Source organism: Haematobia irritans, chromosome 5 (genome assembly GCF_050003625.1).
Source record: "Haematobia irritans isolate KBUSLIRL chromosome 5, ASM5000362v1, whole genome shotgun sequence".
Classification (NCBI taxonomy): domain Eukaryota; kingdom Metazoa; phylum Arthropoda; class Insecta; order Diptera; family Muscidae; genus Haematobia; species Haematobia irritans.
Window position 1 is genome coordinate 85387855 of NC_134401.1, and position 26380 is coordinate 85414234.

General features: G+C 36.3%; 1 protein-coding gene across 2 annotated transcripts; it reads right to left on the reverse strand.

Moving 5' to 3' along the window:
* Positions 1-1821: 1821 nt before the first annotated feature.
* On the reverse strand, positions 1822-24587 carry LOC142240557 (uncharacterized). Of its 2 annotated transcripts, none has more exons than XM_075312252.1 (3): positions 24354-24587; positions 19172-20029; positions 1822-2119 (listed from the first exon to the last, which is right to left on the reverse strand). In XM_075312252.1, exons 1-3 carry the CDS (start codon positions 24556-24558, stop codon positions 1932-1934), a joined length of 1251 nt encoding a protein of 416 aa, XP_075168367.1. In that variant the 5' UTR covers positions 24559-24587; the 3' UTR covers positions 1822-1931. The 2 variants fall into 2 exon arrangements, with proteins under 2 accessions (XP_075168367.1, XP_075168369.1); XM_075312254.1 differs by having other exon boundaries at positions 24510-24579.
* Positions 24588-26380: the final 1793 nt, after the last annotated feature.

The window sequence follows — 26380 nt, forward strand, 5'->3', positions numbered from 1 at the left end:
CAGATGGATTTTGGGGGTAAAGTAATGTTTTCATTTTGTGTCTGGATGTCAAAACGGCCGACTTCATGGTGTAATTCCTCTTCGTCATTTCCAAACGAATCAGAACGTTTGGTGTTGATTTAATTGTAATTTAAAATTTTCTACATCCAGCTGAAGTTGAAAGCACAGTCTTTCATATTTCTCATTTCTGGCTAACAATTCTGCATTTGCCCTTTCAAGTTCAAGGAGTTTATTTATTCTCAGCTAGCCAGTCAAAACTGGCTTTGAACCCACGACCCTATGTATGCAAGGCGGGCATGCAAACCATTGCACCCATTATTGTATTTGTAGTCACGGAAAAAATGTTTCACCTACCGCTTATAGGTCAGTACTATATTCGCTTTTCGCGTTGAAATTTTTGCGGTTACCTTATTAAAACAGTTCAATATCAAGTAGTTAAATTAGCTCAATTGTTGCGAAGTTTCTTGTTCCTCTAGATTTCGGCAAGACTTTACAGGAATATGTTTGTTTTCATTTATAATTTTGATTATTTAAGAAAAAGTATTCACGAAAATAAAAGGGTTTTCAACACGAAAACCGAACATAGTACCCTAGTTTATGAACTATTTCCAACTGCTTTCACTTTAAGCCTGGTACGCATACCTATCGGAAACTTCGTTTGCTTGCCAATAACACAGTTTTGCAGTGCATTTCTTATGGCAAAAAAATACCAACAATCGATAATAACGCCTTACGGATTTTTGTTAGCAAATATAGAGTAATGCATTTCTTATGGGCAGCAGAAATTTCCGCTAAAGGTGCATACCGGCCTTTAGGAAATTGTTACTGAATCTAGTAAATTTTATTATTTTAAACAGAAGTTTAAATAAAATGGCTAAACTAAATTGATGAATTTATTTTTCTTTATTTTCGATGGCACCTTTTTTTTTTGGTATATTATGGCATTGATGTTTTTGTTCCGTATGAAATGGGAACCAAATGTAAACAATCGATAATAATGCCTCACGCCTTTTTTATTATCAATACACTTCTAATGGGTTGCGGAAGATTCCGCTAGATGTACATACTGTGCTTAAACAACCATAACATTTCCCAATTAAACATTTCGCTACCCAAAACTTTCTATGCATTTTCATGGCTTGTATAAATTTCGCTAGAGGTGCAAACCGGGCTTTTCATTAAGAATAGTATTAAGTTTACTTTTTACTATTTTTTTGTAATTAATTTCAAATAAACATTTTCAATTGTTGCATTGGATAATTCCCCATTACGTTATAATAAAATTTGCAACAAGAAAGATATCATTTTATTCTGTTCTTGAAGATTTATTTCCGATTTAAGCGGCTAAACTCGAACTTAATACCCACTTTAAGGACGGTATTCACCTTTAACGAAATTTCCATTACCCTAAGAAATGTATTGCTACATTTTCTAACGAAAATTCCGTGAGTGTTATCGATAAGATTATGTCTCCCACAAGAAATACATAGCAAAACTTTATTGGCACGTTATCCGTAAACCGTCATCCTTATTTTTTGTACACTAACGTCATCCTTCGTCATTTTGGCTACGGCTTATTTCACGACGCTATAATTGGCATCGTGAGCAAACATGAGAACCAAAATTGAGTTTATTTCCTTATTCAATTTGGTTTTAATTAGTATAAGACAAAAATTCATAAAATGATTGTATTGGTATAACTTAAATTTATCATTTCCCAATCGACCGAAATGCATTTTAAATTGAAAATGAAATTACTCGTCGTTATTTTGACGAAGGATGACTGTCCAGGATTAAGAAATACATAGTAAAACCGACCTATTGGTTTCCGACGGACATTTTAAAAAACGCATAATCTTTTATTTCAGTGTGTAACTACATAGTGTATAATGATGTATTATAGTTCCATAGCTATTCAATATCACATAACATTATTTCCAATCCAATAATCCACGATTGTCCAGCCATGGCAAGATTTTCATCATTTGGGTTATATATTTCGGATTATTGTACATTGAGGAAACCATTTTCGACTTTTCATTGGTGTAGTTTTCTAAATTTGCTTCATCAGATTTATCCAAAATGGTGGCCGGCAAAACTTTTGTGACAATCATATAAGCTGAAATAATAAAAGATTAATTTAGTCCAAGAATTGCAAAATTTTAGACAAATAACATTGTGAATAAACTAAAATAAGTTGTAACGAAACAGACTATTTATAATTTGTAACAAATAAAGGGTGATTTGTTAAGAGCTTGATAACTTTTTTTTAAAAAAAAACGCATAAAATTTGCAAAATCTCATCGGTTCTTTATTTGAAACGTTAGATTGGTCCATGACATTTACTTTTTGAAGATAATTTCATTTAAATGTTGACCGCGGCTGCGTCTTAGGTGGTCCATTCGGAAAGTCCAATTTTGGGCAACTTTTTCGAGCATTTCGGCCGGAATAGCCCGAATTTCTTCGGAAATGTTGTCTTCCAAAGCTGGAATAGTTGCTGGCTTATTTCTGTAGACTTTAGACTTGACGTAGCCCCACAAAAAATAGTCTAAAGGCGTCAAATCGCATGATCTTGGTGGCCAACTTACCGGTCCATTTCTTGAGATGAATTGTTCTCCGAAGTTTTCCCTCAAAATGGCCATAGAATCGCGAGCTGTGTAGCATGTAGCGCCATCTTGTTGAAACCACATGTCAACCAAGTTCAGTTCTTCCATTTTTGGCAACAAAAAGTTTGTTAGCATCGAACGATAGCGATCGCCATTCACCGTAACGTTGCGTCCAACAGCATCTTTGAAAAAATACGGTCCAATGATTCCACCAGCGTACAAACCACACCAAACAGTGCATTTTTCGGGATGCATGGGCAGTTCTTGAACGGCTTCTGGTTGCTCTTCACTCCAAATGCGGCAATTTTGCTTATTTACGTAGCCATTCAACCAGAAATGAGCCTCATCGCTGAACAAAATTTGTCGATAAAAAAGCGGATTTTCTGCCAACTTTTCTAGGGCCCATTCACTGAAAATTCGACGTTGTGGCAGATCGTTCGGCTATTCATGATGAAATGTCAAAGCATACTGAGCATCTTTCTCTTTGACACCATGTCTGAAATCCCACGTGATCTGTCAAATACTAATGCATGAAAATCCTAACCTCAAAAGAATCACCCTTTATGTATAATTTTATGCCTTTTTTACTGATTTAGTTTTCACTTTAGTGGCTAAACTCGAACTTGGTACGCCTTTAGGGTGGGTATTGAGTTCGATTTTAGCCTCAGAATTTATTATAACTTGATGAGGAATGATCCAATGCAACAATGGAAAAAGTGACCCCACCATGAAGGAAAGTTTTGGTTCATTTTAGAAAAATTATGCTAATTTTAGAAAATTTGAACTAAACCGTATAACAAACACAGATGTCACGCCGGTTTCACAAAAATAAGTAAATATTTTTCGACAAATTCAGGAAAATTTATAAGACATAAAATTTTTATTCACTTGTAAAAGAAAATTTCGAAGAGTGAAAGAAAAATTGGAGTTCAACATTGCAAGAATATCTTTGGTGACATACGAAGTACAAGATGGGCGCATTATAGGTAAAATGAACAAATTTTAAGAAACTTAACTATTTTGTGGGAGACACGAATTTAGTAAATTCCTATTAATTTAACTAAAGAACGGAAAAAATTACTAAAGTCAAAAAAAAAAAAAACTTTCTCAAAACATAAACTAAAATAAAGTTAAATTGGCTTTAGTGAAATATAGGGTTCACTTTTTCTGTGTGTAGTATAGTAGTAAAGAACAAACTGAACTGAATTATACCCCATCCTATGGTGGATGTTGTAAAAGCTAATAATAATAAAATAAAGCTAATAATAAATATTCATAAAGGCCGGTATGCACCTCTAATTTCCGCAAGCCTTGACAAATGTATTGCTATATTTGCTAATGAATTCTTCTTTGAGGCGTTGTTATCGATTGTTTACATTTTGCTTCCATAAGAAAAACTCTGTTATTGTCACACAAACAAAATTTCCGACAGAGATGCATACCGGGCTTAAAACATTACGTATTTCCAGTGGAAATTTTCCACTTTTGTAGTAAGCAACCTTATAATTTTCCTAAAGCCCGGTCTGCACCTCTAGCGAAAATTTCATTTGCGAGTCAAAAACACAGCTTTGCCATGTATTTCTTGTGGGAGAAACATGTAAACAATCGCCTGGAGGAGTTTCAGTTAGCAAATATATCAATTGATTTCTTGTGGCTAGCGGAAATTTTCGCTAGCGGTGTATATCGGGCTTATGATCTTATTAGCAAATTAAGTTCAGCATACAAAATGTCCGCTAACCAAAAGAAATATATGGCTATATTTGCTACCGAATATTTCTCCAGGCATTGTTATCGATAGTTTTAATAAAAAATACATGACAAAACTGTATTTTCTGTATGCAAACGAAATTTCCTCTATAGTTGCATATTAAAAGAAAAGAAACGCTAGCAAAAATTTGCAACTGTTTAATTTATTTTTTCTCTGGTTCTGTTTTGCGGACTTTTTGTAAGTAAACGGATGTCTTCCAGTGATTAAACTATCAATTTACCGTTATTGCGCTAGAATAGCCATTTTATCACAGTCACGGCCATTTTCATATAGCTCCGTTAGGCTTTAACTCCCAGTTAACTGAAAGAAAAATGGTAATATCTTCTCTCCGGGCAAACTTTAAATAGCAAATTTTCAGCGGTTAAGTTCCTAACCGGTATATGGAATAAATAGGCAAGATGACAGATATGTATATATAATAATATAATAAATTTTAAAGTTTCGCTAGAGTGCTTTATGTCATATTAGTTTCAAGTGGTAGCCCCATTATTTCATTCTCTGAAATGTAAATTTGATTGTAAGATTGGTTGTAAAGGGTGATTCTTTTGAGGTTAGGATTTTCATGCATTAGTATTTGACAGATCACGTGGGATTTCAGACATGGTGTCAAAGAGAAAGATGCTCAGTATGCTTTGACATTTCATCATGAATAGCCGAACGATCTGCCACAACGTCGAATTTTCAGTGAATGGGCCCTAGAAAAGTTGGCAGAAAATCCGCTTTTTTATCGACAAATTTTGTTCAGCGATGAGGCTCATTTCTGGTTGAATGGCTACGTAAATAAGCAAAATTGCCGCATTTGGAGTGAAGAGCAACCAGAAGCCGTTCAAGAACTGCCCATGCATCCCGAAAAATGCACTGTTTGGTGTGGTTTGTACGCTGGTGGAATCATTGGACCGTATTTTTTCAAAGATGCTGTTGGACGCAACGTTACGGTGAATGGCGATCGCTATCGTTCGATGCTAACAAACTTTTTGTTGCCAAAAATGGAAGAACTGAACTTGGTTGACATGTGGTTTCAACAAGATGGCGCTACATGCCACACAGCTCGCGATTCTATGGCCATTTTGAGGGAAAACTTCGGAGAACAATTCATCTCAAGAAATGGACCGGTAAGTTGGCCACCAAGATCATGCGATTTGACGCCTTTAGACTATTTTTTGTGGGGCTACGTCAAGTCTAAAGTCTACAGAAATAAGCCAGCAACTATTCCAGCTTTGGAAGACAACATTTCCGAAGAAATTCGGGCTATTCCGGCCGAAATGCTCGAAAAAGTTGCCCAAAATTGGACTTTCCGAATGGACCACCTAAGACGCAGCCGCGGTCAACATTTAAATGAAATTATCTTCAAAAAGTAAATGTCATGGACCAATCTAACGTTTCAAATAAAGAACCGATGAGATTTTGCAAATTTTATGCGTTTTTTTTTAAAAAAAAGTTATCAAGCTCTTAACAAATCACCCTTTACAACTAATCTCATTACAATTCGGAAAACTTCAAATTGATTTTATAATAGATAATTTTGCGCCGCCGAACAGACAATTTTTTATCGGCTTAGCCGTCAATCCGCCGCCGCCTGAGGCAAAAATTTAATGTTAGCCGCCGCCGACAAAAATGGGTCGGCTTCATTCTCTGCTTAGAATATTCCGTAAATTATAGTACCACATTTGTCAAAAGTACCTATTACATGTAGGCAGTTCTTTGTTATCTGTAGGGTAGGAACCCACCCAATTATTTTCTTCTGTTGAGCAAATATGATTGTTCCAATAATATTAGTAGTAGACTACTTGAGTTAACAGTTAACCCTTTCACTACCGAAATAAACCTAGTGTTAACAACTTTAATTTTTCTTCTGTTTTTACTTGTACTAACAGCATGTAGAACAAAAATTGTCATTTTGAAAACCTACCTCAATTAATTCAAGAGCTATATGAGCTTGTTCTGAAAACTTGATTCTTGAATTGTGACCGAATGGCCTTACGAAAATAAGCGCTATTTGGCCTATGATATCCTTAAAAGTGTGAGAAAAAATACAAAACAGAAGCCAAAAAAGTATCAACAATAGTTTGCGTATGAATGTCCATTTACTAGAAATATACAGTAGAAAAATTGTCTCAAATTTTCGTATTTTTCGTTTATTGCTAAAGAAGCTTATACAAATGTATTTTAGACCTCATCAAAAAGGACAAATATTTATAGCTTATTTATGTTACAGCCTCTAGTTTAAAATTACATCGAGAAATAAATCGAAACTAAGTGGGAAAATTGAATTTGATGTATTTTTCGAATGTCCTTCTATGTGGACATCGGTAGTGAAAGGGTTAATATTACCCGGGATCTGAGAGCACCACGCTTCATTTCGAATTAGAGTTTCATATTTTTAGTCGGAAAGGGGGTTATCCAAAGCGCAGTTGGCACATTTGGTATTACTTTGAGAACCGCACTCAATGCACTCCGACCTCAACGATAGTTCACGCAACCTTACAGCCATCTCAATTGACTGTTTGGGCTTAAAGTCCGTTATACACCAGAGAACGAAAACCGGTATGCATTTATACATAACATATATACCCAAAATACTCATATAAAGCATAGATTATAGATTACATAGATGATCCGTTTCTCACCGCGAATAATATTGTTACGAATGTGATATTTCTAGATTTAAGTTTATTTAAATTAGTTTACGTTAATTTAAATTTCAAATTGTAACGATAAAATTACGTCATAACTTGTTAGAGTCATTTCTTTATTTTCTAGTACTTTCTTAAACATCTTTTGTGTTTCCAATCGTTCATTGTAAAAGTAACGCCTTTTGTTTTATGCCTGCACGACATCTACCTAATCTCGTAGAATGCACTAGATTATTAGCATAAGCCTAAAAGTATGTGTGCCATATCACCTGTAAAATAACGCCGATAGAATATTCTAGATGGCTGTAGGCAATGAAGATAACCAGTTGAATATGTGGTGTTAGATAAATTGTAACAAGATAGTTCTAGATGGTTGTAGGCCAGACTATCCAGAATTTTCGAAATCGTCAAATCACGGTATATAAGCCCCTGGCGGAGGGTGCAGTCAAGTCAGTCGTAAGCTAAAGTTTATACAGTACACATCGTAGAGCAAATAAGTGAAACCAATCAGTTAAACAAATAAATTGTAGATTAACGTTATTGAAAAGAACTGTCTTTTTAATTATCGGGTAATTAAATACGCCTCAATATAAAAACGTAACAATTGGTGTCGGAAGTGAAATAACGGAAAAAAATCTACAATGAAGTTTAATCAGCTTCGAGTGGAAGACTTGAAGAAGGAATTGAGCAAAATGGAGCAGCCGACTACAGGAAACAAGGCTCAATTACAAAAGCGACTACTGGAAGAGTTCGAGCGGCGCAGTATTGATATCGAAACACATGAGTTCGATTATAAGGAAGATCTTGACGAATCAGTAGTAGCCAGCGCCTCGGAAACTCCATCTGTAGCTTCTAATGTTGTTGATTACACATCGATGGTCAATATTTTGAGCAAAATGATGGAAGAAAATTCTCTAAAAATCCAAGAGAATTCTAGAAAAATGATGGAAGAAAATTCTCTAAAAATGCAAGAGAATGCTAGAAAAATGATGGAAGAGAATTCTCTAAATATGCAAGAGAATTCTAGAAAAATGATGGAAGAGAATTCTCTAAAAATGCAAGAGAATTCTAGAAAAATGATGGAAGAAAATTCTCTAAAAATGCAAGAGAATTCTAGAAAATTGGAAGAAAAATTCGACGAAAATTCAAAAAAGATGGACGAAAATTCTAGAATTCTAAATGAGAATCTTCAACAAATTGCTGAAGGCATGGAAAAACGTGTGGACCATATCGAAAGCCAAATTGGGGAGCTGGATAAGAAGATTATTTCTGTGGATGAGAAAATTATGGTTCATGATGAGAAGTTTCTACACATTGAAAGAAAAATGTCAGAGCTGGAAATTAAAGGTGGACCAGTGCGCGTTATCGAGGGCTCGAAAACCAAACCTCCTGTTTTCGATGGCTCAACTTCATTTGATGTATTCAAATTCCAATTTGAAATGGTTGCTTCTAGAAATTTATGGAACGACAATGACAAAGCAATTGAACTTCTATTGGCATTAAAGGGCAACGCCGCTGATGTGATACAAAGCATTCCCGCTGCCTCTAGAAATAATTATAATGAAGTAATAGCGGCACTTCAACGTAAGTACGGCGGAGAACATAAGCAAGACATCTTCAGAATGGAATTAAGAGGAAGAGTCCAGAAGTCAAATGAGACTCTACAAGACTTTGCAACAGAGGTTGAGCGGTTGGTGCTTTTGGCATACCCAGGAGAGAGTCACCCACTTGTGGACCGCATCAGAATTGAGACCTTTGTGAACGGCATTCGAGACCCAGACATAAAATGTGCAACATATGCGTCACAAAAAGCTACATTTGTGGAAACTGTAACATTTGCCCTTGCACAAGAGACAGCGAGAGTACTAGCACGTCCTCAAGTTCACAAAGTACGTAAGGTGGAGACTGAGAATGACGAATCAAATTCCGTGATTGATTCAGTGAAAGAAGCCGTTAAGCAGGCAATGCAAGAAATGAAGCAGGAGACAACAAAATCCAGAATGAAGTGCTATAACTGTGATAAGCCTGGACATGTTGCTCGGGAATGTAAAGCACGTCGTAAGCGATCAAGATCGAAATCGCCATACCCATCCCCATCAAACAATAGCCATTTGTGGGTGAACCCACAGTCCAGTGAGTCACCTTTAAACTAAATAGAGCTAGTTCAGCGGGGCAAGAGCTGGCTCCCACATATGATGGCCCCACAATCTCCATAGCAATAGTACAACAGCAAAATAACAATTTAACTGTCGCGGGGTGTGTTAACGGCGACAAGCGTACATTGACGTTGGATACGGGTGCGTCGAAGTCTATCATTAGATCAGACATAGTAAAAGAGAAAGTTACACCATTGATTGGAGTCAGACTACGCACGGCTACAGGTGAACCCGCAACTGTATATGGAAAGGTTCCTGTAAAGTTAACCATTGCAAACAAATCCGTTAATTATGAATTCATTGTGGCCGATATAGTGGACGAAGTTATAATTGGAGCGGATTTTATGATTGCTTTTGGTCTCAACTTGGATTTGAAGCATCGTGTAATGACCTGGTGCGATATCGAAATACCGGTAAACGTGGGCTACAGTGAGAATACACCTGTCAGATATTTGACAATGAGCCAGCCAGAGTCAATACCACCAAATTCCGAAACAATTATATGGGTTTCTATGAATGGAGATTGTGAAGTCGGCAAATTGTGGGTTGTTGAACCAGCAGAAAATAAAAACAACAACATCTTGATAGCAAATGCCCTGGTAACAACAAATGAAGAGGGACTTATACCAGTTCGAGTTTTGAATTTATCTGACCATCAAGAGCAAATTGGAAAATTTTCGGACATTGGCAAATGTACTCCTGCCGAAGCAATAGTCAACTTGGAAAGCAAATCTCCAAAGAAGCATAATGAAGTGATGAAACATCTGGAAGGTTATGTCGAAACTTGGACACGTCATCTTTCACCGTCCGAGAAAAATAAAGCCAAGAAATTGTTATGGAAAAATGCCTCCGCCTTTGCCATTGAGAAGAAAAATCAAGGGAGAACATCTGTGGTGAAGCATGAAATAAATACCACAGAAGAAAGACCCATAAAACAGGCACCACGAAGTGTCCCTCTAGCAAAACGAGATGAGGTTCAAAAGCTCGTTAAGGAAATGGCGGAAAGTGGTGTGATCGAGCCATCATCAAGTCCTTGGTGCTCGCCAGTTGTGCTGGTCAAAAAGAAAGATGGAAGTACACGATTTTGCGTGGACTACAGAAAATTGAATGATGTTACCAAAAAGGACAGTTATCCGCTTCCACGCATTGATGACACGTTGGACACACTAGCCGGAACAACATGGTTTTCCACGCTTGATTTGCAGAGTGGATATTGGCAAGTAGAGATCGCCGAGAAAGACAAAGAAAAGACAGCTTTTGGCGTTAATGGCGGTCTTTGGCAATTCAATGTAATGCCATTCGGGCTCTGCAATGCTCCGGCTACGTTCGAGCGATTGATGGAGCGGGTGCTAAAGGGGTTGCATAGGAAGTCCTGCTTGATATACCTCGACGATATCATAGTGATGGGCAAAACATTTGACGAGCACCTTAAGAACTTGAAAGACGTTATCCAGCAATTGTCAGCCGCTGGCCTACGACTTAACGCCAAGAAGTGCTCGCTTTTCCAGCGAGAAGTTAAGTACCTGGGTCATCATGTTACAGCAGAGGGCATATCCACCGATGAAGACAAAATTCAAGCAGTAAAAGATTGGCCTCGTCCACGGAATCTCCACGAGTTGCGCAGCTTCCTTGGTTTATGCACATACTACAGGCGTTTCGTACCAAACTTCGCCAGCATCGCCGCAAGCCTCCATAAATTAACGCAAAAAGGTACGAAGTTCCAGTGGAGTGAAGAACAGGAACAGTCATTTCATCATCTAAAAGAACTTTTATGTTCAACTCCTGTTCTGGCGTATCCAATTCCTGGCGAAAAATTTATTTTGGATACAGATGCTAGTGCGTACGGAATTGGTGGTGTACTATCTCAACAGATTGAAGGTAAAGAAAAGGTCATCGGATATTTTAGCCGAACGTTATCCAAGCCCGAGAAGAACTATTGCGTAACAAGAAGAGAGCTGCTTGCTGTCATAGAAAGCGTGAAGCATTACCACAAATACTTGTATGGACAGAATTTCTTGTTAAGAACTGACCATTCAGCTCTACGATGGTTGCTTCAATTCAAGAATCCGGAAGCTCAGCTGGCACGTTGGATAGAAAGACTCCAAAGCTATGATTTCAGTATCGAGCATAGAAAAGGTGGCAAACACGGCAACGCGGACGCCTTGTCACGTCGACCTTGTAATGTCGAGTGCAAACACTGCTCGAAAGCTGAACATAAGGAAGAAATCGTGGATATCAGGCTGTTGCACGTCGAATCTGGAGTGGACTGGCCAGCAGAACAGCGTAAAGATCTCATTTTGAGCAAAATTATTTCGGCGAAAGAAGAAGATAAGAAACCCAGTAAGAAAGACATCGCAGCCGAAAGCCCACTTATGAAATCATACTGGGCTCAATGGGACAGTCTATGTCTGGTCAACGGAACCCTACAACGTAAGTGGGAAAGTGAAGATGGCAAGAATAGCCGCAACTTGATAATCGTGCCAGATTCCAAGGTAAAGGATGTTTTGACGGAATTCCACAATGGACCTAGTGGAGGTCACTTAGGAATAACCAAAACAGCCGAGAAAGTGAAGCAACGATTCTACTGGGTTGGATGCCAGAAATCAATTGCTGAATGGGTGGCAAATTGTGAGAAGTGCATAAAGGCGAAAGGGCCAAGACGAAAAAGTAGAGGTCTTATGCAAGAGTATAGGCCAGGAGCGCCTTTTGAAAGAATAGCAATGGACGTTGCAGGGCCTTTCCCAGTAAGTGATTCTGGAAATCGATATGTCCTTGTGGTCATGGACTACTTCAGCAAGTGGCCAGAAGTTTATGCCATTCCTAACCAAGAGGCGAAGACGATTGTAGATGTAGTCGACAAGAACTGGATATGTCGCTACGGTGTGCCGACCGAGATACACTCAGACCCAGGAAGAAATTTCGAATCGGCCATATTCAAAGAGATGTGTGACTCCCTCGGTATCAAGAAAACAAGGACTACGCCATTGCATCCGCAGTCTGATGGCATGGTAGAAAGGTTTAATCGCACTCTGGAAGAACATCTTCGAAAGGTAGTGGATAACGGCCAACGAGACTGGGACGATCATATACCAAAGTTTTTGCTGTCGTATAGATCAGCCATACATGATTCTACGTCACGAACACCGGCCAAGGTCCTATTCGGAACGGAATTGAAGTTGCCCGGAGATTTGATATTTGGCGCTACACCCAATGAGCTCGCCATGGAAGAAACCAGTAACGACATACCAAACACATTTGGTAAAGTTCACGAATCAGTGCGAAACAAAATAAAAATGGTTAGCAACAGAATGAAGGCGAGATATGATCGTGCAGCAAACACTGAGGGCTTTAGTGAAGGACAACTGGTTCTGCTATTCAACCCGCACCGAAAGAAAGGATTATGTCCTAAACTACAAACACAGTGGGAAGGCCCATATAAAGTCATCAAGAAGATCAATGATGTTGTATACCGCATTCAAAAAGACGACAGCCCAAGGTCAAAGATGAAAGTCGTTCACCTGGAACGTTTGGCTCCATACGGAACGGGTTCTGTGCCTATTCGGGACGAACAGGCTTAAGCGGGAGGCAGTGTTACGAATGTGATATTTCTAGATTTAAGTTTATTTAAATTAGTTTACGTTAATTTAAATTTCAAATTGTAACGATAAAATTACGTCATAACTTGTTAGAGTCATTTCTTTATTTTCTAGTACTTTCTTAAACATCTTTTGTGTTTCCAATCGTTCATTGTAAAAGTAACGCCTTTTGTTTTATGCCTGCACGACATCTACCTAATCTCGTAGAATGCACTAGATTATTAGCATAAGCCTAAAAGTATGTGTGCCATATCACCTGTAAAATAACGCCGATAGAATATTCTAGATGGCTGTAGGCAATGAAGATAACCAGTTGAATATGTGGTGTTAGATAAATTGTAACAAGATAGTTCTAGATGGTTGTAGGCCAGACTATCCAGAATTTTCGAAATCGTCAAATCACGGTATATAAGCCCCTGGCGGAGGGTGCAGTCAAGTCAGTCGTAAGCTAAAGTTTATACAGTACACATCGTAGAGCAAATAAGTGAAACCAATCAGTTAAACAAATAAATTGTAGATTAACGTTATTGAAAAGAACTGTCTTTTTAATTATCGGGTAATTAAATACGCCTCAATATAAAAACGTAACAATATAAACAATATTTTTTTTTGACTTTCAGTATTGAAGTTTTCCGAAAGAGCCAGTTGCAGACAGTAATTTGCTTTTGTGTCGTTCATAAAGGCCGGTATGCACCTCCAGTCGAAATTTCCGCTACCCATTAGAAATGCATTGCTATATATTTGCTAACGAAAATTCCGTGAGTCGTTAATATCGATTGTTTACATTTTGCTCTCATAAGAAATACATTGTTATTGACACGCAAACGAAATTTCTGCTATAGGTGCATACCGGGCTTAAAGAGCAAATCCGCACAAAATTGGATTTTGTATTCTTGCGGCTTTGGTCGCAATTTTTGAACCAACTATGTAATTTAAAATCTATGATTGCATTCAAAGTATATTGTATTGTATTGGCATATACCCCCTCATGAGCACTCTTTTTCATTCTGTGCGACACACTCAGGGCTGCTAATTTTGCCGATTTATCGGTATTTTGACGATTTTTTAATCAAAAATAGCAATTTTTGACTAATAAATGACGATATTCCATCCGTTCAATTGGAAGTCGTTCGTTTACACCGATAAGCCAGTAAAAGAGAGACTACATTTAACAGTTGTCATATAGAGAAATTGCAAGTTAATAAATAAGGATATTATGGCCTAATTTCGGCAAACATGGCGATACATACATATATATGAGAGCTATATCTAAATCTGAACTGATTTCGATCGGTTAATAAATAAGGGGGTTATGGACAAGTTTGGGAAAATCTGGCGAATTCGAAATCTGAAACGATTTCAATGAAATATTGCGGCGATACATACATATACATATATGGGGGCTAAATCTAAATTTGATCCGATTTTTTTCCAAAATTTGTTAATAATTGCGACCGGAATCTTACGAACAACAAATATAAGGACAGACGCACAGTGCTTCGGTCCCATACAATGATAGGAAGGAAAGCGAAGCTTTGAGGGGCCTTGTTGATGGTCAAAACTAAGACAAGTGCGAAGTTTGTTTCCGATCGGACCACTCATTCACGTACCCATACAAAGGGATCAAAAATATCTGATTGCACAAAAGGGTGAGATAACACAAATAGTGTTATCTAACCAATTTTTACCGTCTTTTGGAACGGTTATAGATCACTCTTTTTGTATGCCTAGAGCCGAGATATTGGCCAAGTAGGGAATCAGGGACCCTGCACAAAAAAAAAATTAACCCACCATGAATGGAAATGTAGTTTTATTTTAGAAAATTTTAACTAAAATAGTTTTATAATTCCAACATGTTACAAATACAGTCGAAACTCTGCTTTACAAACGATATATTGCCAGGCCCTTTCGTTATTTAGAAAATCTCGTTAAATTGAACGGGAATTTAAAATGTAAACTTTTATTGCAAATCGTAGTATTTTACCATATGAGCAAAAATTCCTAAGCATTTGGCAAAATTAAAGTACTACAGTTAAATTTGATATATCTAGGATAGGTTCAAAATAAGATGCAAGTTTCGCTGTCTCATAAAGGGCTATATACACCCATGTCAATATTCACTACGCACACATCAAGCGCAGTTTCAAGCTGGGCCAAGCATAGCTAGAGTTCATAGTAACATCCTAACACGTCCTACATGCACCATTGTTCACTGATTCCTGTTCCGCATAGATGTACTCACAACGCTAGATTCCGGTTTCGATCGAGCATTAAAAAAGTTTTTCAACGGTAGTTTATCCCTCTCAATAGTATTTCAGCTATAAGAAGGAGGTTCGCGACTGAGTAGCTCCTTAGACTGTTCATTAACACGACTGAGTAGCTCCTTAGACTGTTCAGTCCAAATAGCGATCCAACGGAAAATTGGTGCATACTGCCACTAACTGTCCTGTCACAGGACTAGTAACAATGGTCCAGTTTGTGGCAATTTTTTTTTTAATTTTCTTATTAGATCAACATAATCCAAAAGTTTTTCCTTTCTGATGCGATTGGAATTGTGCTAAAAAATGTTCGTTCCCTCCTGGTTCTGGTCCACTCACACAGTAGTCCTGTACCGGTTCTGGGGTAGATCGATTTCCCGTAGCGGAGCTGCCACTCTATCTATCTTACCTACATAGGTACCCGGCCATTGAATATGTGTTTCCAAACATTTAAATCTATCTAAATATCTTGGAAATGCCGTACTTTGTGGACGTTTCCGAAGGACCTAAACCATTTTCACAATCGTCAAATATTGCTGATTTTTTGTTGATTATTTTCTTAAGATTAGAAGCATTTTCGTTTAATCGAACGTAAATTTTGTTCAGCCGTTCGTTATTTAGAATAGTCAATGTTAAAAATTTGGACATTAGTTAAATTGGGTTTTCGGGATATTCGTTAAACAGAGCTTCGACTGTAATACTTTTTGTCAAATTGAAAAAAATTTCATATGTTAAAATGTTCAAGATAGGAACAATTTTAGCAAAATTTACTCATTTGAGAGACTTGTGATCTCAATTTAAGCAAGCTTCTGTTTTATTTTTTAGTAAAATTGTGCACAATATTTGTTAACAATTCATTTCTTATTTTTAGTTCACGTCATTAAAGTTTGCAAGTAATTATTCAAAAAAGGAACATTTGCTCACATTGGGCAAAGTTTAACTAAAATCAATTAATCTTAATTAACTAAAATAAAGTTCAGTTGCGCCCCCTTTTTTGAGTGTAGGTGGACCGAAACCCTACTGACATGTCTTTAAAATTGGAACGTCAGAAAAATTAATAGTTGCTTCTCCAAGAAATTCATCCGTGAGAGCGAGTAGTTATCTATATTTTCTATGGTCTATGCACTTCAAGTGAACATCTGAATGAACCGTATTCACTAAAGCCCCCTGTTGGGCATATTCTGCATCTCAAATACGGCAGCTTTGGGAAATTGATATCTTCATAACGATAAATAAACAATACTTATTGAGAAAATACAGTACTTAGAGTATAAAACCAAAGTTGCAAGCATACTTTTAGGCACTAACATTTTAATTAATTCAATATATTGTTACGAATTAGATATTTCTAGATTTAAGTTTATTCAAATTAGTTTCCGTTAATTTAAAATTTCAAATTGTAACGATCAGATTACGTCATCACCTGTCAAAATCATCTCTATATTTTCTAGTACTTTCCTAAACATCTTTTGTGTTCTTAGTTTCTCAATCGCTCATTGTAAAGCAGAGCTTCCCAACTCAATTTGCTTCTCGCCCCCCAAAAAATTATCAATTTCGCTGAAAATATGATTAACAATAATTAATTAAATAATTAAAAATAAAAATGTTAATGAATATTAATATAAAATAGTTTATCAATTAGTGGAAAATTTGGCAATTGTTCCTTTCATTAGTTAGATTTTTAATAGTTGGTACTATTACTGATAAAGTACGCCTTACGCCAGTTTCAACATGAAGGCAAGACAGATATTTTGACTTTATGTGTAAAAGTGACGAAAATGGTTTAAAATTTTTTAAAATGTGTGAATACAAAAGTGGGTACTGGTTCTGATATTTTACACGCAAAAAAATAATTCTTTCCTCCCAAACGAAATTTTAGACAAACAAAGTTCGTTTCTCATTTGCTTTTCGCTGTAAGGAAGTGTATTTGGGAGAAAAGTATATACTTTTAGTGATAAACGTTTATTCTTTTCCAGGATGTAAAAACAATTTCATAAGGACAAACTCAAAAAAAATTGAATTTCCCTCTAATTGCATTTTCCCTCACATCTTTCTCACATCCACGATGTTTTTTAGTTCTTAACACCTTTTCCTATAATACCAACAATGTAGAAGAAATTATACGATTTTATAAATTTTTAATTTTTTTTTACCTTTCGCCTGGACGGAGAATCGAACCGCGGACCATGCACTTTGTAAGCCAACACACTAACCACTGAGCTATGTACCTGTTATGGTCATCAATAGATAAATATCCATATAAGTTATATTTATATAGCATAGCTTGCGGCGCCCACGAACCGAATAAACAAAGTTTATTTAACAGAAACAAACATTTAGTTTGGCACCGTGGTGCAGTGGTTACTACGTCCGACTTGCATGCCAAGGGTCGTGGGTTCAATCCCTGCTTCGACCAAAGTTTTTTTTTGTTTTTTTTTTGTACATATATTCCAGATATGTTCGGAAGATTCCGAAAAAATGTTCAACATTACATTGTAGTATATTAAATTTTGAACTGTAAAATGTGTCTTATTAAAGACCTAAAGTCAGAAAAGAACAGTGTTTAATAAAGGGTGATTTGTTAAGAGCTTGATAACTTTTAAAAAAAAAAAACGCATAAAATTTGCAAAATCTCATCGGTTCTTTATTTGAAACGTTAGATTGGTCCATGACATTTACTTTTTGAAGATAATTTCATTTAAATGTTGACCGCGGCTGCGTCTTAGGTGGTCCATTCGGAAAGTCCAATTTTGGGCAACTTTTTCGAGCATTTCGGCCGGAATAGCCCGAATTTCTTCGGAAATGTTGTCTTCCAAAGCTGGAATAGTTGCTGGCTTATTTCTGTAGACTTTAGACTTGACGTAGCCCCACAAAAAATAGTCTAAAGGCGTCAAATCGCATGATCTTGGTGGCCAACTTACCGGTCCATTTCTTGAGATGAATTGTTCTCCGAAGTTTTCCCTCAAAATGGCCATAGAATCGCGAGCTGTGTGGCATGTAGCGCCATCTTGTTGAAACCACATGTCAACCAAGTTCAGTTCTTCCATTTTTGGCAACAAAAAGTTTGTTAGCATCGAACGATAGCGATCGCCATTCACCGTAACGTTGCGTCCAACAGCATCTTTGAAAAAATACGGTCCAATGATTCCACCAGCGTACAAACCACACCAAACAGTGCATTTTTCGGGATGCATGGGCAGTTCTTGAACGGCTTCTGGTTGCTCTTCACTCCAAATGCGGCAATTTTGCTTATTTACGTAGCCATTCAACCAGAAATGAGCCTCATCGCTGAACAAAATTTGTCGATAAACACATTTCGAACCGAACACTGATTTTGGTAATAAAATTCAATGATTTGCAAGCGTTGCTCGTTAGTAAGTCTATTCATGATGAAATGTCAAAGCATACTGAGCATCTTTCTCTTTGACACCATGTCTGAAATCCCACGTGATCTGTCAAATACTAATGCATGAAAATCCTAACCTCAAAAGAATCACCCTTTATAAACGAAATGGACTGCGTTGTTGTTTCAAAACTAACTTTTTTTATTGAAAAAATAAAAATTTTGTAACAAACGAATTTTTTTGGTGATAAAAGTTTAAAATTTTCGAAGCAATTCAAAAAACTCTAACAAAAGAAAAACGTTTTCGGTACACGTTTTCCAAACGTTTTTTTTCTTTGCGTGTAGCAAGAAATTTAGCCGTTGCAATTAAAGTGAACGACTAATAATGAAAAACCTACAACAAATTATAGAATTGCATGTAACTTATATTCTTTTCTCACTGCGGTTATAAATGAACATTTCGAAATGTACGAATGGTATGCTCTTTTGTAGTATATTATTGATGTTTTGTTGAACTTAACAATTAGTGTTGTTTTAACAAATTTAATGATACAAAACCTGCTCAACCAAAAATGACGCTGTGAATTAACTCGATAATTAAAACACGCCTCAATATAAAAACGTAATACTATGTTTTATATTTATCAACCGAAGGAAGTATTAATAGCGTTTAATATCATTTTGACATATGGTTTTCTAAAATGATTTCGAAATGTATAAAACTAAGTGTCTCTAATGTTTCTAATATTTTGCGACTTCATGACAGTTCTGCTTATTTCAACAAGTATTTTGCAGCAAACTTTATGCTTACCTGCCAATCCATTTCTATACAAGGATCCGTGTATACCAGACAATTTTGGCAATGGACGCGAATAATTCAGCAACTTCAAGTTTTCAATTAAATAATCGTAATAGTAGCGTATGAAATAATCAAACTTTGATAATTTGATATCGGCCGCACTAGATGACAATATAAAGTAGTACAAATCATTTGCTGGCGATCCATATTTTCCCAAAGCGAAATCAATGAAAAGCGTATCCTTAATTTTTCCAAATGCATCATATTGAAACATAATGTTATTGGACCAGCAATCACCATGATTCAATACGTTAAATTCTCCGGTGTTAACACGTTGATCTTCGAGCAGACGTTTTACAAGATAGTCGTCACTATTGGCTAATTTCTCGTAATAGGCGGTGCAATTTGGCCATTTCTTTAATTGCATTAAAAAGGCTGTTGATTTATTAAATTGTCCCAAAATTGATGCATTTTTTTCGCTAAAAACACCAACGGTAAAATCATCGCTATAACCACCATAACATTCAACATAACATGCTGAGGCTGCATGATATTCAGCCATTTTCCTTAAAACTGCTTCCATATGATGCAGATCAAGTCCTTGGATGCGATTTGCATTTTTGTAACTATTATCCGACAAATCTTCAAGCAGAATATAGTCCTTGTTGATGTCCACATCCATTTTAAAGGCTTTGGGTGCAAATTTTAAGTTTTTTCCTGCGTCCCGATACAGTTGTTCAAATCTAGGTATAATCCGATAGTATAACTCTTCTTCCTTGGGAAAAATTCGGAACATATCCAAAATTTGAGCCATCATTTCATTGACTTGCGTTGTTTTTAATATAAAGGATATACATTTCGCATCACCGTCTGAAAAATAAAATGATAATTAAACATTATTAAGAGATGAATATCTCTAACATGCATTTTCAAATAATATCATTTTTAATATGGGCACACACAATGCAACAATTATCATTCAAATTTAAAGTGGATACTCAAAGAAATTTATTGTATAAAGTAGTAGAAGAGTATGTTAAAACAGCAAATATAATCAAATATAAAAACTTCCTTTGAAAAATGTTCATCGTAGCTTGTTGCTTGCAAATATTTACAGAATTACAGGTGGATTTCATGATCGTTGGAGTTTGAAAGGAATATTAAATATCTTGTCTAAGCGTGCAAGAAAGTCCACACTGAAAAAAAATATTGTCGTGAGCTCAAAGATTTCATGCCCTTAACATAGGAATGCTAATTTTGCTTGGCATAGAAGACTCATTTTTCTGATATAAAGCTTTTTTCCTTGTCCAAAAGACGAAAAACTTTTCAATGAAGTCGTTTTGTCCTTATAGTTATGTGATTTAACTTAGAATGGGATATCCTAACATGAAAGAAAACTTCGTCAACTTGGCTTTAATACTTCTGAAAAAAAAACTTCAAATTTAATGAAATCATCTTTAATTTTTTTGACTTATAAAAAGTATTTGAAAATAGGAGATGTTTTTCAAAACTTTATTTAAAGACGTTTTTTGGAAATTTATGTTGTCGTTAAAATGTTTTTAATGAACTTTGATGGTCCATGAATAAAAATGCAGGAAAAACGAATAAAATTTGTTTTCTAGAATCAACTACGCAAAACTCAGATTTAAAGAGAATTGTGTCTTAAATGTATCCTTACTTAAATTCTCCGCTTCTTTGGCTCGGAATCAATACCAAAATCATTAGTGTAAGGACAAAATCATGTTTTTTTTCAGTGCAATGAAACAATGCCTTGCATATGAGTTGAAATCGAAATTTTATAGATTTTTACCCCCATTACTCGAATGAGAACGAGAATCGAGAAATTCTAGTTTCGTACAATTTGGATGGTCAGTGCGCCTTCTATCCGCTCAAGAAGTTAAATTCGGGCACCGGTAAATATAAGGATTGTATAAAACCCTTACCGATATAAACCAAATTTGGCATATCTCATATTATTCTAATATACCTCTACATTTACAATTGCAGAACAATAGGACAAAAAATCCGGCGTCTAGATGCATAAGAATTAAAAACGGGAAATCGATCAATCGCGGGACCGAAATATGGACCAATGTAAATCCAATTCGACACAGGTCTTTGTTCCCCTAAATTCCGTCCATATTTCCATCTTCTGACAAATCTGGTAAAAATTGGGGTGTCTAGAAGCGCAAGAAGTCCAAAACATGGACCTATACACAACTATTTGTGGTTCTATTTTTAGATATTTAATTTCATATAAATTAGATAACATTTTGGGGTGTCTAGACTAAGGTTGTCACTCGAGCCAAAAATAATCTACCAAAATTTGGAGCAAATTTTACCAAAAAACTACCAAACAAAACAATCATAAAATTTGTCTAAATTTTATTTATAGAGAAATTTTAGTCGTATTCTTATTTGGTCAAAATTTTATTTCTATAGAAAATTTTGTCAACATTTTATTTCTATAGGAAATTTTGTTACAATTTTACTTCTATAGAAAAATGTTGTCAAAATTTTATTAGTTTAGAAACTGTCAACATTTTATTTCTATAGAAAATTTTGTACGTCTTAGTTGGAGAGGAATATTTTGCCAAAAATTTGCCAAAGCATGAAGAATTCTACCAAACAGTAAAAAATCTACCATTTTTGGTAGAATTCTACCAACTGTGGCAACCGTGGTCTAGACCCCCAAGAAGTCAAAACACATCTATTTGTGGACCTACAGTACCTTTACATTTTCAATTTCAGGCAAATTGATATATGATAATAAATGATAATAAATTTTCTTGAATTTGTCGAAAAAAAATTCTAAAATTAACCAAAAAGTTCCTTCCTGGTGGGTTCATTGTATTTTTTTAGTGTAGCGTTATTAAAACATACATGCGGACATGGTTATATTATCTTTATAATGCTCGGAAATCGATATTTGGATATCCTACAAATAGAATGACAATCTTATTATACAGCATTCTATGGTAGTGTGTGTAAAAAGAAAAAAAATTATACACTAATGAAGTATAAGGATTTACTAAATTCAGGTCTGGCTGAAATTTGATACCCATAAGTGATGCGAACCTAGAGAATGTTATGTATCTATGTATCTTTATTTTGGGGGTTAAGTTACGTATTGTGCCAGCCCATTATTTTAGACCCACTTACACTATTCAGTCCATTGTTTTATCACAAGTGGTGAACATCCCTATTAACAATGAGTGCTGCTCGGTTCCATGTTTAGCCTAATGGCAAGGGACTTCCTTTTTATACCCTAGTTCGAAGGGTGTTTCACATTGCGGTGAAACCATATCGAGAAGTTTTGAAAATCTCAGAAATATCACCAGTAGCTGAAAAATGTATTGGTGTTGACGGGCATGCTAACCATTGCACCACGGCGGCTCACTATTTTGGGGTTAATTTCTTATTATGTTTCAGTTGTTCCTACAGATTTGTATGAGTGTATCCAAAGTTCATCTTATTTTCGTACAAAAATGAAAAATACCAGTCATGTTTTTATACCCTCCACCATAGGATGGGGGTATATTAACTTTGTCATTCCGTTTGTAACACATCGAAATATTGCTCTAAGACCCCTTAATGTCCGTCCGTCCGTCTGTTGAAATCACGCTAACTTCCGAACGAAACAAGCTATCGATTTGAAACTTGGCACAAGTAGTTGTTATTGATGTAGGTGGGATGGTATTGCAAATGGGCCAAATCGGTCCACTTTTACGTATATCCACCATATAAACGGACCCCCAAATTTGGCTTGCAGACCCTCTAAGAGAACCAAATTTCATCCAATTCGGCTGAAATTTGGTACATGGTGTTAGTATATGGTCTCTAACAACCATGCAAAAATTTGTCCGCATCGGTCCACAATTATATATAGCCCCCATATAAACCGATCCCCCGATTTGGCTTTCGGAGCCTCTAAGAGAAGCAAATTTCATCCGATCCGGCTGAAATTTGGTACATGGTGTTAGTATATGGTCTCTAACAACCATGCAAAAATTGGTCCACATCGGTCCATAATTTTATATAGCCCCCACATAAACCGATCCCCAAATTTGGCTTGCGGAGCCTCTAAGAGAAGAATGTTTCGTCCGATCTGGCTGAAATTTGGTACATGGCATTAGTATATGGTCTCTAACAACTATGCAATAATTGGTCCACATCGGTCAATAATTATATATAGCCCCCCATATAAACCGATCCCCCGATTTGGCTTGCGGAGCCTCTAAAAGAAGCAAATTTCATCCGATCCGGCTGAAATTGGTACATGGTATAAGTATACGGTCTCTAATGGCCATGCAAAAATTGGTCGACATCGGTCCATAATTATATATAGCCCCCATATAAACCGATCCCCAGATTTGACCTCAGGAGCCCCTTCGAAGAGCTAAATTCATCCGATTCGGTTGAAATTTGGTACGTGATGTTAGTATATGGTATCCAAGAACCATGCAGGAATTGGTTCATATTAGTCCATAATTATATATAGCACCCATATAAACCGATCTCCAGATTTGACCTCCGGTGCCTTTTGGAGAAGCAAAATTCATCCGATCTTGTTGAAATTTTGTACGTGGTGGTAGTATATGATATTTAACAACCATGCCAAAAGTGGTCCATATCAGTCCATAATCACATATAGCCCCCAACCGATCCCGAGATTTGGTTTTGGAGCCTCTTGGAGGAGCAAATTTCATCCGAGTCAGTTGAAATTTGGTACATTGTGCTAGTATATGACCGTTAACAACCATGCCTAACTAGGTCCATATCGGTCTATAGTTATATATAGCCCTCAGATAAATCGATCCCCAATCACACAAAAATTAGTCCATATCAATATAAGCGACCCCCATATTTCAATTCTGGCTCCCTACGTACAGTGCAAAAGTCCATATCGATTCGTAATTATTTGTAGACTTACCTATACATACCTTTTTTGTCTAATACATACCACATATGGACTAACTCACAATTTAGAAAACGATTTAAGATACCACAACCCAAGTAATTCGATTGTGGATGACAGTCTTTCGTAGAAGTTTCTACGCAATCCATGGTGGAGGGTACATAAGATTCGGCCTGGCCAAACTTACGGCCGTTTATACTTGTTTTTATCTAATACATTTGTTTTGGAAAGTTTTTAATTGATAATTATTAATGCAATAAATTATTAAAAGCTCACTTTTTATTTCTACTTCGGCAATTATACGGATTAGTAACGAGGAATAATTTTCGCCCTCTTTACTGGCATTCTCAATTCGAATGCCTAATAATTTGCTAAATACATCACCGACCGTTTCATTTAATGCCTTAGTCAAACTTATTTGCTTTAACCAACCCGGTAAATTTGAATCGAACACAATATTTTGACTTGCTTCCGGCGTCATGTCTTTACCCGCTAATTTAGACCAACTGAACTTCTAATATACGATTGGAATTTGTTTGACTATTGCAATACATATGTCGATATCAATTCATATCGAAACATAGATTTTGGAGTGAGCTAAATCGAAAATAGTAAGCGTATGGTCACACTAGTCAAAAATTTGGCCACCTTTAAACACCTTTTCGGAATCTTCCGAACATATCTGGAATATATGTAACAAAAAACAAGTAAGGAAAGTCTAAAGTCGGGCGGGGCCGACTATATTATACCCTGCACCACTTTGTAGATCTAAATTTTCGATACCATATCATATCCGTCAAATATGTTGGGGGCTATATATAAAGGTTTGTCCCAAATACATACATTTAAATATCACTCGATCTGGACAGATTTTGATAGACTTCTACAAAATCTATAGACTCAAAATTTAAGTCGGCTAATGCACTAGGGTGGAGCACAATGTTAGTAAAAAACAAGTAAGGAAAGTCTAAAGTCGGGCGGGGCCGACTATATTATACCCTGCACCACTTTGTAGATCTAAATTTTCGATACCATATCACATCTGTCAAAAGTGTTGGGGGCTATATATAAAGGTTTGTCCCAAATACATACATTAAATATCACTCGATCTGGACAGAATTTGATAGACTTCTACAAAATCTATAGACTCAAAATTTAAGTCGGCTAATGCACTAGGGTGGAACACAAGTTAGTAAAAAAATATGGGAAACACTTAAATCTGAAGCAATTTTAAGGAAACTTCGCAAAAGTTTATTTATGATTTATCGCTCGATATATATGTATTAGAAGCTTAGGAAAATTAGAGTCATTTCTACAACTCTTCGACTAAGCAGTGGCGATTTTACAAGGAAAATGTTGGTATTTTGACCATTTTTGTCGAAATCAGAAAAACATATATATGGGAGCTATATCTAAATCTGAACCGATTTTAACCAAATTAGGCACGCATAGCTACAATACTAATTCTACTCCCTGGGCAAAATTTCAACTAAATCGGAGTTAAAAATTGGTCTCTGTGGTCATATGAGTGTAAATCGGGCGAAAGCTATATATGGGAGATATATCTAAATCTGAACCGATTTCAACCAAATTTGCCACGCATAGCTACAATACTAATTCTACTCGTTGTGCAAAATTTCAACTAAATCGGAGTTAAAAATTGGCCTCTGTGGTCATTTGAGTGTAAATCGGGCGAAAGCTATATATGGGAAATATGTATAAATCTGAACCGATTTCAACCAAATTTGGCACGCATAGCTACAATACTAATTCTACTCCCTGTGCAAAATTTCAACTAAATCGGAGTTAAAAATTGGTCTCTGTGGTCATATGAGTGTAAATCGGGCGAACGATATATATGGGAGCTATATCTAAATCTGAACCGATTTCAACCAAATTTGACACGCATAGCTACAATGCTAATTGTACTCCCTGTGCAAAATTGCAATTAAATCTGAGTAAAAGATTGGGCACTGTGGTCATATGAGTGTAAATCGGGCGAACGATATATATGGGAGCTATATCTAAATCTGAACCGATTTCAATAAAATTTGGACAACACTACTAATTGTACTTCTAGTGCAAAATTTCAACCAAATTGGGGTAAAACTCTGGCTTCTAGAGAGCCACCGTGGTGCAATGGTTAGCATGCCCGCCTTGCATACACAAGGTCGTGGGTTCGATTCCTGCTACGACCGAACACCAAAAAGTTTTTCAGCGGTGGATTATCCCACCTCAGTAATGCTGGTGACATTTCTGAGGGTTTCAAAGCTTCTCTAAGTGGTTTCACTGCAATGTGGAAC

Bases quoted from the DNA above. Each gene is read 5' to 3' on its own strand.
- LOC142240557 (XM_075312252.1), bottom strand. From the start codon at position 24,558: ATGACGCCGGAAGCAAGTCAAAATATTGTGTTCGATTCAAATTTACCG. The intron at 20,030-24,353 runs GTGAGCTTTTAA...TTTATTTTTCAG, and splicing joins TGCCGAAGTAGAAATAAAAA to ACGGTGATGCGAAATGTATA. The intron at 2,120-19,171 runs GTAAGCATAAAG...TTATTATTTCAG, and splicing joins GTATAGAAATGGATTGGCAG to CTTATATGATTGTCACAAAA.